The sequence below is a fragment of the Hypanus sabinus genome, chromosome 22 (assembly GCF_030144855.1).
Source record: "Hypanus sabinus isolate sHypSab1 chromosome 22, sHypSab1.hap1, whole genome shotgun sequence".
Lineage (NCBI taxonomy): Eukaryota > Metazoa > Chordata > Chondrichthyes > Myliobatiformes > Dasyatidae > Hypanus > Hypanus sabinus.
The window spans coordinates 10217585-10230572 of NC_082727.1; the positions used below are offsets into that span (position 1 = coordinate 10217585).

Here is a 12988-nt window from a genome sequence, read left to right on the forward strand (position 1 = left end):
TATTGTATGTACGGAGTAGTTTTACTTATCAAAATCGGGAAGGCAGCGAGCCAAAATTGATTTGGAGAAAAAAAATCGGAACGTACACCATACGTTGGGCACACAACTGCCCAAACAAGGCTTCATGGTCGTGGTAGTCTTTCTCGGGGTAAACACACATACAAACCCGGCATCTTTTTTTTTGTAAAAGTAAAAATCCTCTTTGGTTAGCGAAAACAGGTACCAACATAGGTCTTTCTTAACAGCAAGCTGTCGTAAAGCGAACGTTCGAAAAACGGGGGCCACCTGTACCAATTTCAGGCTCACCAGCCTATAATTCCCTGGTTTATTTTTAGAGCCTTTCTTAAACAGTGGAACAATATTAGCTTTCTTCAAATCCTCTGGTCCCTCTCCTGTCGCTAAGGATGATTTAAACATCTACAAGGTCTCCTGCAGTTTCTATACTTGCCTCTCGCAGGGTTCAAGGGAACACCTTGACAGGCCCTGGGGTTATATCCAGTCTAATTTGTCTCAAGACACCCTCCTCTGTAACTTGTATATGTTCATGATCTTGCTGCTGCATTGCTTCGCTTCTATAGATTCTTTGTCCCTTTCCTAAGTAAATATTACTATTCTGATCTTCCAGAGGACCAATTTTGTCCCTAGCAATCCTTTTGCTCTTAATATATCTGTAAAATCCCTTAGGATGCTCTTTCACCTTGTCTGCTAGAGCAACTTAATGCCTTCTTTTAGCCCTCTGGATTTCTTCGTTCACTGTTCTCTTGCATTTCCTATACTCCATAAGTACCTCATTTGTTCCTACCTGCCCAGACCCATTATGCACATTTATTTTTCTTAACCAGGGACTCTATCTCTTGAAAATCAAAGTTTCCTTAACCCATTGTCTTTGCCTTCTATTCTGACAGACAAATAACAGCTTTGTACTCACAAACTTTCACCATTGAAGGCCCACACACAAAATGCTGGTGGAACACAGCAGGCCAGACAGCATCTATAGACGGAGACACTGTCGACGTTTCGGGCCGAGACCCTTCGTCAGTTAGTCCTGACGAAGGGTCTCTACCCGAAACGTTGACTGTCAGTTAGTCCTGATGAAGGGTGTTGGCCCGAAACGTTGACAGTGCTCCTTCCTATAGATGCTGCCTGTCCTGCTGTGTTCCACCAGCATTTTGTGTATGTTGCTTGAATTTCCAGCATCTGCAGATTCCCTTGTGTTTACCATTGAAGGCCTCCTTCTTACCAAGTATCCCTTTGCCAGAAAACAGCCTGTCCCAATCCATACTTGTCAGATCTTTTCTGATACCATCAAAATTGGACTTCCCACAGAACAGGCCTATAGAACATAGACATCTACAGCCCATTACAGACCATTTGGCCCACAATGTTATTGCGACCATGTAACATACTCTGGAAACTGCCTAGAATTTCCCTACTACACAGCCCTCTATTTTCTAAGCTCCATGGACCTATCAAAAAGGCTCTTAAAGTACCCTGTTGTATCCACCTCAGTCACCAGCAGTGCATTTCATGCACTCACCACTGTGTGAAAAAACTTACCTCTGACTTCCCCTGTGTACCTACTTCCAAGCACCTTCAAGCTATTGCCTCCTTGTGTTGGCCATTTCTGCCCTGCGAAAAAGCTGCTGGCTATGCACATGATCAATGCCTTTCATCATCTTATACGCCTCTATCAGGACACTGCTCATCCTCCATCGCTCCAAGGAGAAAAAGCCAAGTTCACTCAACCTATTCTCATAAGGCATTCTCCCCAATCCAGGCGACATCCTTGTAAATCTCCTCAGCACTCTCTGTAGTATCCACATCCTTCCTGTAGTGAGGTGCAGAACTGAACACAGTACTCTGAGGTGGGGTTTGACCAAGGTCTCGTGTAACTGTAACATTACCTCACAGATCTTGAACTCAATCCCACAGTTGATGAATGCCATCCCACCATATGCCACCTTAACAACACTGTCAACCTGGGCAGCTACTTTGAGTGTCCTGTGGACCCCAACATCTTTCTGATCCTCCACACTGCCAAGAGTTTCTTTTATGGTGGCTTTTAACCTCAGACGGATTTTTATCTTGTCTTTCCATATTTGGACACTTTTTACAGTTAATGTAGCTACACATCTTGATTAAACATTTTAGGCTTCACTTTACCACAGGACTTGAAAGCACATATTTGCAAGTGCAGTTTTTCATCTATAATCTAAATTCTCTTTTATTTCTTCTAAATCTCAGTTTGTCTCTATTTCTGGGGAAAGAGAGTCTAGCACAAGCATTAAGTTAACTGCAGCAGTGGTTTGCAAAGCCATGAGCTTGTACTCGTGGCAATGTCCTGAACACTGTCACATTCTCCTCTCTTGTGGATATCATATACTACTCTTAAGGACCAAATCCTGTGAGCCATTTCCCCTGTATTCCCTTAAAGCATTTTGACTTTGTCATCCCTACAATTTTACTTTTAAAACAAAAGACATAATAAAACTCCAGCTTTGATCAAATATTATCATAGTACTACTGAATATAACAATGTTATTAATATAATCCTGCAACCATGATTCAGCATTGTAGGATAAAGCAGTGTAATTATACAGGGGGTCCTTCAATCTTGCATCAGAGAAATAGGTTGATGTAGTTTTTCTTTCTGTGATCTATTTTACTTAATAGTACAAAATCTCTCTTCCAGGGTCAGATGGTAAATTTTAGAGAAAGTTTGAAACTACTAATTTACTGAGAACTGGTGCCAAAGAAGAGCATAAAGAAAACATTCAAATCCAGTAATTAACTAGAACAGATGTTAAAAAGCAGCTGATTTGGTATTGTAACTTTTGCATTGTAAACATGCCATTTGAGCAAAACTAGTATCAAATTAATGGGTCAAAGCTGCATAGAGGAGTAGGTCATTTAGACCCTTGTGCCTGTGCCAGCTCCATGAAAGACCCCTCCAATTAATTTTGTTTGCTGGTTTTCGATCACTATCCCTGCTGATGTTGTTGTTCGCACATGTCCCATCAACCTTTGGATTTGCTTCTCATTAAACCGTGTGCCTCAGATCACAATTCAGTCCATTAAATAAACTTCATCTAATTTTGATTATTTTAAATCTTTGGAAGAATTACTCTGCCGTACTTTCTTTAAAATGGAACAATAGAAGGCTATGAAACCATTTGAGGATGGGGGTGACTGCTCTTTTCCCAGGATAATGGATTAAGTTTAAAGTGAGAGGGGGATGATTTAAGTGATCTGAGGGACAGGTAGTGGGTGTATAAAAAGTGCTGATAGAGAAAGGTACATGGTTACATGGCTTAGTAGGATATGGGCTAGACTAGAAAAAATTACCTGAGGTAAACAGCTTAGTCGGTATATGTGAGATGGGCTGAAGGGCCTTTTACTACACAGTAACTCTATGGTTCTGTAAGGTTGTAATAGCCGGGGGTGGTAATGGGGATAAGCTCCCACTACCTATTAAATGCTTCTAATGGCGAGCATCTCAGATAGCCTCTGACAACCAAGTCCAATTCCTGGACGACTTGTTTGGCTTAGTTACTAAGCCACGCAGAACTATTTCTACTGACAGGAGAAGGGGCAAAGGTGGGTTACTGGCACCTTAAAACCAGTCGATTTGGGCAAATGGGGCTCGTCAGCCATAGTTGGCAGCTCATCTACGAAACGCCTATCTCAGACCTCCGCTGCCTTGCAGCTATACCCACTTTTGGGGGTAAACTGCAAGGGAGAAATCCAGAGCTCAAGTCCCGAAGGCAGTCCAACGCTGACCCGGCAATTCCTGTGACACAGCTCGTGCCAAACTGTGTCAGGCTTTGCGTTTCTTTTGGAGCATAGGCGGCATGGAGAGGTTGAGTCTGCTGCATGGGCGAGAACTTGCTCTCCATGTCACACTGCTCTGGCTTGCGTATCACGTAGAGAGCTAGGATGCATTATCCATGGTCTCGGGTACCTTTGACTTAATCTGTAGCTTACTCCAACCTAGGAAAAAGTACAGACTTAAACTTGTAAGGCTATCTAAAAAAAATTACAATATGAAAGAAGATTCTGATAATATTAATGAAAGAAGTGATACAAAGTTCTTTTCTCAAATACTGAAAGAAATGGAGTTTGCAGCCTGGAACAAAAAAACCCTGCTTTATAAAGTGAATTTGTTACTCAGCGAAGACTCATTTAGTCTGTTGATCATTACCTGATTACTGTAGCCACCGGGAAACAGCATTCATTTAAATAAATGGTGAATATTTATCGTTTCTGACTCCCATTCACCTAAGTGGATGCAGTAAGTCTAAATATTGTTCTTCTGCTGCTGACTAAAAAATAAATTCCCGATATTTTCCTTTCGGCAGAACCATTCAACTTTTGTTCTCAGTTACCTTGGTCAGTTTATCCATGAACAACACAACACGGAGAAAGCACTGTGGGTGGTAAGGGTACAAAATATACCCTGGGTGGCAATACGGATCTCCCAAATGTCAACACGATAGAGGCAGCTCAGACTGAGGTGGCAGAGTCTTGAACCTGTCATAGATAATGGGAGAAGTAGTATGGAATAAGGTGGTTGTTTTTGTTAGTCAACCTGTTGTATGTGAGTGGTACAAACAGTGAAAACAGATCTGTGTGTTCAGTGCTAATAAATCAGCTCAAGGTTCTCGAGAGAACGACGTCCTCCATTGTATAGAATGCAAGTGGCATTGTGGTAAATTGGTAAACATCTCACACAAAACCTCCCATCAAGGTGTGAAGGACATTGATAGAGGTTGAACTGTACAGTGCCACAATCTGTAACTTCCCCTCCCAGCAGGAAGTAGAGCCAAGATCAACTGGAAATGAGGTGTTGGAACCCCATCACAGGATGGTGTGCATGCCAAACAATGCAAGCAGCATATCACTTTTCTCCTCTTCAACCCCAGTTCTCCCTGTAACCTTTGATGCCATGTCCAATCAAGAACCTATCAATCTCTGCCTTAAGTACACCCAACGACCTGGTCTCCACAGCTGCACGTGGCAACAAATATCACAAATTCACCACCCTTTGACGAAAAAAATTCCTCTGCATCTCTTTTAAATGGATGCCCCTCTATCCTAAGGATGTGCCCTCTTGTCTTAGACTCTCTCACCATGGCAAACATCCTTTTCACATCTACTCTCTCTAGGCCTTGCAGCATTCAATGAAATTTCCCCCTCATCCTTCTGAATTCCAAGATAGTTATTTAAGTTATTGAGATACAGTGTGGAATAGGCCCGTCCAGCCCTTTGAGCCACGCAGCCTGCAGCCTCCAATTTAATCACAGGGCAATTTACAATGTTCAATTAACCTATCAAGTAGTATGTATTTGGACCAAGGGAGGAAACCAGAGCACCCAGATCACCCATGTGATCATGAGGAGAACATACAAGCTCCTTACAGTCAGCAGTGGTAATTGTATCTGGGTTGTCTGCACTGTAAGCATTGTGCTAACCACTACACTACCGTGCCAACATATCATGCACTTTCCCATCAAAAAGTTTCATGTGGATATAAAAGACAAAACGGGTGTTTGCATCCATTCCAGTTATATGCTGAATCAAAATCAGCTTTATTATCACTGGCATACACTGTGAAATTTGTTTTGTCGTAGCAGCAACGTGTAAGAATTTACTAAGTAGCAATAAGGATTTTTTTTAAATGGAGAGGTTGTATTCAGAAATCTGATGGAGAGGAAGAAGCTGTGTCTAAAGTGTTAAGTGTACGTGTTCAGGATTCTGTACCAACCACTCTAACAAGGAGACATGTCTGAATGCTCAGGTTCCTTAATGATGGATGCTGTCACCTTGTACCTCTGTTTCACAAGATAACAATACAACAGGCTAATGTTTATGTAGCGCTTTCTCAATCTTTAACAACCCAAAGTGCTTAAAGACCAAATACTTTAATTGCTTCATTGCGTGAAAGAATTGCTTTAGTTCTATAAGGGGAGAGGTGTGGAAATGCAGGTTAGTCCATTTGACTCTGGAAAGTCTTAACTTGATTATTACAGGCTATAGAGTGGAACAGGTGCAGTGTAATTTAATATCCATCTCTTTGATTATGTATTTATATTATTTCCATGAATGTCATTCAACAATATAAATTCCTAATCGATTTTACTGATTCCCTTATTGCTAACTTTTTACATTTCTCCAGTATTCTTTTCTTGTTTTTCAGTAACCGAGTGTTCACAGAAGGGACCTGCAAGCTTCTGAACCTGGTCATCTCGGACCTAGTGGATGAAGATTTTGTGATGAACAAGAGGAAGCAGGCAGCTTCAGCCCTGCTGTTTGGGATGGTTGCCTTAGTGACGAAACCTGGGCAGACATTTGCCCCACTAATTGGCACTTGGCTTTTGTACGTTTATACAGGTAGCTGAACTATCCTCAATTATTGAGTTGTGTATTGAGAACTTCTTGGTTCTTAACAGCTGCAAATATTTTAATAATTCAGCTCTTCTACTGACAAAAATCAAGCTGTTGGAGGAATTCAGTGGGTCAATCAGCATCTGTGGAGGGAAATGGACAGATTGCATCAACGCAGAAGGGTCTCAACCCAAAATATGGGCTGTTGTTAGTGTTCTGTTCCCAGAGGAGAGAGATGTTATCATGAATAACCCATACCCTGGTTGCATGGTATCCTAGCGGTTAGCCTAATGCTTTACAGCACCAGCAATCACCGGTTGGGGGTCAGTTCCCACCACTGTCTGTAAGGAGTTTGTACGTTCTCCCTGTGACTGTGTTTCCTCCAGGTGCTCCAGTTTCCTCCCACAGTCCAAAGATGTTCAGGTTGGGGCAAGTAATGTTAGTGGCAGAAGCATGGTGACAGTTGTTGGCTGCCCCAGCTCATCTTCAGAGTGATACAAATGAGACATTTCTCTAAGTATTTGCCCATGGTTACCTCTCTTGAATGAGTAAACTTAGTTGAGCAGGCAATGAATCTGTTGCTGTTGGAAATCTTGAGCAACACACAAAATGCTGGAGGAAAACAGCAGGTCAGGCAGTATCTATGGAGGGGAATAAACAGTTGACTTTTCTTGCCAAGGCCCTTCATCAGGACTGGAAAGATGGGGGGCAGAAAGCAGAATAAGGTGGTGGGGGAGTATAAGCTGGCAGCTGAGAGGTGGAAAAGGTAAATGGCTGAGGAAGGAATCTGATAGGAGAGGAGAGTGGAGTGTGGGAGAAAGGGGAGGAGGAGTGATGAGAATTGAGAAGGGGTGAAAGGGTAACCAAGAGTGGGGAATGAAAAATGACGGGAGGGGGAGAAATTACAAGAAGTTTGAGAAATTAATGTTCATGACATCAGATTGGAGGCTACCCAGATGGAATGAGGTTTTGCTCCTCCAACCTGAGTATGGCCTCCTTGTGGCAGTAGAGGATGCCAGAATGAAAGTCAAATTGAAATGGGAGGCCACAGGAAATCCCGCCATTTGTGGCGGATGGAGCTAAGGTTCTCAGAGTTCCTACACAAATGCTGTCTGACCTGCTGAGTTCCTCCATTGCTTTGAATGTTGCTTCTGATTGCAGTGTCTGCAGTCTCTCATGTCTCCGGTTTGTTGCTCCACTCTGTCAGCTCACAGCCCAGAAGCTGGAAGGTGATAATTGGAAGAGTTTCTTCTTGTATCACTTTTCTATTAAACTTCTACCTTTATGATCTGTGTTTTCTTCAGGCTATGACATTTTTCAGCACGATGCACTACGTGATATTGTGAGCACAAAGCCAATAGTGGAACCAAATGCAGTCTGGCTGAAGGCTGTCCGCCAAGGATGCTTCTACCTGTTGGTTTTCATCCCTATAACGTGTGGTGTGCTACAGCTTCTAGCCTGGTCTCAGTTCAGCCTCCATGGTAAACGGCTTCAGACAATAAAATCACTGAGACAGAACACATATCAGGAGGGCCTGCGGGACGTAAAGGCTGTGTAGGCCACCACTCCCAATCTACCTGTCTACAATTATCCGTCCACATCTGTCAGGTTTCACCTAATTCTACTGACTCGTACTTCAGCTCAGGATGTGGAAACCTTCAGTGGACCAATATATTTTGTTTATCTGAACTCCAGATGTCGATTATGTAGCAACTATTGACTAATAGTAAATTACACATGTGCCTAACCAATATTTTGTTACTTGGCTTTTGATTCACTAAAGGACCACACACTGTATTTGAAGATTAGGAAATATTTTAATAGCTTACATATACAAAGTCATAAGATCGGCTATGTTTATGATCTGTTCTTGTGCTGTGAATTTTATCCAAATAGAGTTCCCTGATTGATTTTGGAGCCAACCTTTGGTAAAATTGGTTGCATAAAAGATTTGGTATTGTTATAATATTTGTGTCCTTTGTTAAATGATATTTCAGAATTTAATTGTGCTTCGTACGTGAAACTGTGGGAAAACAAACTGTGATGGTGGGTTAGATTTTGGCATCTCACCTATTGTTTTGTTAAGGTCTACGCAAATTATACATTTCCAACTCTCTGGAATGAGAATAAGCAGACTTGCTGAAGGCTTATTGGGCATGAACTTAAAGCATTTAATTTTTCTCAAATCCTTATTGAATTCAGTGGTTCTGCAGCAGCACAGGGACAAGGTTGGCAACAGAGGCCAGACATTGGGACAGAACATCAGATCCGACTACTTGACCTGGGCCATACCTACCCAATATTGACATCTGGTGGCAAAGGAGGAAATACCCTGCAAAGGTACTGAAGAAGCTCTGTGGATCAGACAGTGTCCTTGAAGAGAAGAAAGTTGACATTTTGGGTCGAGACCCTGAGTCCTTGCATAGATACTGCCTTCCTCAGCTCTTTGTGTGTTGCTCCAGATTTCCAGTACCCGCAGTCTTGATCTACAGGAAATATACCTATCTACCATATAAAAGTCTTCAAACTTTATTTCCCCCACCTAGCACTTTTTTAAGAGGTATTCCTGCTGTGAATGAAAGTGATTTCAGATCATATCGAGGCTAGATACTCCAAATTCTTGTCTACTCCACTGTGTGCTGCATCATCCCTTGCTTCTTCGCAAGAGCTCATCCTGCTTGTGTTCCAGCTGTGCAGTCATTCACACCTGGTATGGGGTACTAAAGTTGGACAACAACACCTGAAATTATCTGCACGCCTGTATGGTGAGACACTTGTATGAATCTGACTAACTAATAATCCAGTCTCTTAAATTCACTGCAGTCTCTTATTCACCCAGACTGAACCTTTTCATTGGGAAGAATCTTTCTGTTTGACAAGTGTGCATCCAATTTTCAGAGTTGCTGGAAGAACCTTTTTTAAAATCTGCAGAGGCCATTTTCTCTAAATAAAGATTCCAGAGTGGAGACGTGTGAGAACTCAGATGCTGGAATCCGACATGATGCAAAGTCACTAGAGGAACTTAGCAGGTCAGTTAGTATCAATGGAGGGAAGTGGATGTGCCTGACGTGCTGAGTCCCTCTAGTGCCATATTGAGGCTTCCTTTGCATACAAATCCTGCTTCGGAGTTCTTATTTTGTTTCTAATCTTGAACCCTCATCCCTAAGCAGTATTAATTTGCACAATTGATGAATGTATTTTCCACCCCCACCATTGAGCTGCTCATTGCCTTCACAAGCCAAGACCTGAACTTTCCAGTCACATTAACTGAGTCCTCCGGCTCTCTCCAGTACTCCAGGCCCGGTTTTCCGAACTGCAGAGAGATGTTCCCAGAGGCTACATCTCACATGCAGCAGGGTCTGATCCTGATGGATCCCATTGGGTTCTGAGTTCAGGGGTCAATCCAGTATTGTTCAACGATCCCAGAATTTAATAATGATGTCTCTGAGCAAGTACTGGGTTACAGCCCATCTCTGGTATGATAGACTCCCTGCTTGTTGAGAAGACAAGTTTGGTGCATATGGAAGAATCAGTAAGATTGAAAGTATGTGTGATCACTTGCTTCCCTCCAGTCTTTTCTTCACTGCATCTGCCATAATTTGAGGAAATGCTCCAGACACAGGTTAGCACTGCTGTGGGGTCTATTCTCGATCGTTTGTGGAGTATTATAGGGAATGGAAATTATCAGGAATCTCTAGTTATGATCCACATGCATGGACAGGAGGCAGGCTTGATGGAGAGACTCAGAACCAGGCTGATTATTACTGACATGTTTTCAAAGTTGTTGTGGCAGCAGTGCAGTGCAATACACAAGACTTATTATAAATTATGGTAAGAAATAAATATTAAAATGAAGTAGTGCAAAATAATGAGGCAGTGCATGGGTTGGTTCATTATTCAAGAAATCTGATGGCAGAGTTGGGGCACATCCCAAAAAGTAGTCCATTGGTTCCCCTCCATCTTTCCTTCTATAAACCTATCAGCAGAACACATTTACCATTTTAAAAAGCTGTCTCCCAGCAAATGCTTGAGCTACAGGGTCTGAGTATTACTAGTCTGTCCTTATTAAAGGGCTTACTGTCCACTCGTTTGCTCATTATGTGCGACATTGTATGACATGGGTGATCGTGGTCTTTCTATGACTGATTGTTCTTGTCAAATTTTTCTACAGAAGTGGTGTTGCCTTTGGCAGTTTCTGGGCAGTGTCTTTACAAGACTGGTGACAGCAACAATTATCAATACTCTTCAGAGATTGTGTGCCTGGTGTCAGTAGTGGCATAACCAGGACGTGATATGCACCAGCTGCTCCCATGGCTTCACATGGCTCTGATTGATGGTGGGAGGAGGGGGCTAAGCTGATGCTACACTTTGCCCAAGGGCAACAGGCTAGCAGAGGGAAGGACCACATCAAAGAGTAAAGAGAAAGATTAGTCTTATTTGTCACCTGTACATCAAAGCAGTGAGGTTGGTTTTGGACTGCTACTAGTATCACCACTCTTCCGGCACCAACGCAATGTCCACAAATTACTAACCCTAACTGTTGTCTTTGGAATGTGGGAGGAAACTGGAGCGCTGAGAGGAAAGGAACATGGTCATAGTACAAAGTCCTTGCAGACAGTAGCAGGAGTTAAACCCCTGTATGATTTGTTCTGCAACTACTCCTTTGAAGAAAAACCTGCTACAGTTCCAAAATGTTTTTTTGACACTCTTCCTTGTGATAATGTAACTGGTTTTAATTCCCTCTTATTGGTTACTCTTGTGCCAATAGTTTCCTTGGCTTGAATAATAGACAGGAAGCTGTCAGGCATCCAATGAGATTTGCCTCATTAGAACCATAGTGCCAGTTCTCTAGTAGAATATCAGATGAAACTTCTGACCAATGGCCTTTGCTGGCTAACCACTCAGCAACAAACAAGATCCTGACAGATTACCGGTGGGAATCTTCCTGGGAGTTTCTTTCTACAGGACATCCCTGGGGAATAAATTGTTTCTGATTTTGTCCAGATATGCTTAAGCTGATTTTGTCAACAAGTCAAAAAAATTAGACAGAAATCACTCTGTGCCTCCACAGTATTGAATAGCATCAGAAATACAAGACTGATTTTTAAAAAAACAGTCTTTAAAATTAGAGAGAAAATTTGTTCTGTTACTTGTAAGACCAAATTTGTGTTGAACTTTTCAACATTGCAGGAGCTGGTTCTTATGTAAATGTTAGAGATTCTGCTGATGATGAAAATCCAACACATGCTGGAAGAATTCAGCATTTATGGAGTATAAACAACATTAGGCTGAGACCCCCACACTCCCAAACCTCATTCTGGCATTTCCCCCCACCCCGCCACCTTTCCGGTCCTTATGAAGGACCATTGCCTAAAACATCAACTGTTTATTCCCCTCCCCAGAATCTGTTTAACATGTTCAGTTCCTCTAGCATTTTGTGTGTGTTTCTCTAGTTCATATGTATGGTGTCTGTAAGTGAGGTGTTCATAAGCCAGCGATGGTCTTTAATTGTCTTTGAGGTAGAGTCCAATCTCACTTTCACACCAAATGACAGGAGAAAGGCTGATCACAGGTTATTGAGTCTACTTTTGCAGCACAAGTATCCTGTGCCAGTTTAAATGTTACAGTTATGCCGTCAGTCCAAAATTGGTCTCTGATCTGGTCCGGGAGTAAAGCATCTAAGAACAACTCCTGTCTTTCACACCTAAAGAGAACTAAAGAATTGCAGCTGCATTCTCTTTCCTGATCCTTCCCATGGTTTGACAGAAATACTGAGTTCAAGGTTTTTACAGAGGAACCTTGTGAAAGTAGTCCAGATGTATTCCTATCATTTTCTGTTCCCAGAATATTTAATTATCCAAGTGTTGAGAAGTATTAATCATGATGGATTGAGCCATTAAGTTCAATGTTTAATTTAAGTATTTTAAAAATCTTTTGAGTTGCATATAACAAGTAGCAAAATAAAGGCTTGTTTGTTTTAAACCAAGTGAGCTTTTGTTTGAAATTTGTATCCAGTCAATCAGCCTCTGAGCAGAAGAGCTGCTGTTCCAGCTGAAGCCTCTGACCAAATATTTGCCTTAACTGGGACGAATGGCCCAAATTTAAGAATTTGAGTTGTGTTCTGCAGAAATGTCTCACTGGCTAAATCTGATTCTGCCCCCTTTAATTCTTTTTGGCATCAAGGTATCATTTAATAAGTAACAGTGTAGAAAAGAAGCCTGTAAATTAAACCAGTTCTTTTTCCCATTAAAGATATCTTAGTTGTTTACTTAGTTATTTTTCTTTTGGTTTAAGACCATAAGATATAGGAGCCATTTGGCCCATCAAGTGTGTTTTGCCATTCAATCATGGGCAGATCCAGTTCTTCCAATCATCTCCACTCCCCTGCCTTCTCCCCATAACCTTTGATGCCCTGACTAATCAAAAACCTATCTATTTCTGCCTTAAATGCACCCAATGACTTGGCCTCCACAGCCACTCGTGGCAACAGATTCCATAGATTTACCACTCTCTAACTAAAGTAATTTCTCCGCATCTCCATTCTAAATGGATGTCTTTCAATCCTGAAGTCGTGCCCTCTTCCCTCTTGTTCTAGAATCCTCTA

General features: G+C 41.9%; 1 protein-coding gene across 2 annotated transcripts in view; it reads left to right on the forward strand.

Annotated features, from left to right (window-relative positions):
- The window catches only part of mfsd13a (major facilitator superfamily domain containing 13A), a 50909-nt gene extending 38539 nt beyond the window's left edge, over positions 1-12370 (forward strand). For both annotated transcript variants that reach the window (XM_059947042.1, XM_059947041.1), the window contains 2 exons: positions 6197-6390; positions 7689-12370. In XM_059947042.1, the coding sequence (XP_059803025.1) occupies positions 6197-6390; positions 7689-7942 (448 nt within the window). In that variant the 3' untranslated portion in view covers positions 7943-12370. The remainder of the gene's footprint in view (positions 1-6196; positions 6391-7688) is intronic.
- The last annotated feature ends 618 nt before the right edge of the window (positions 12371-12988 follow it).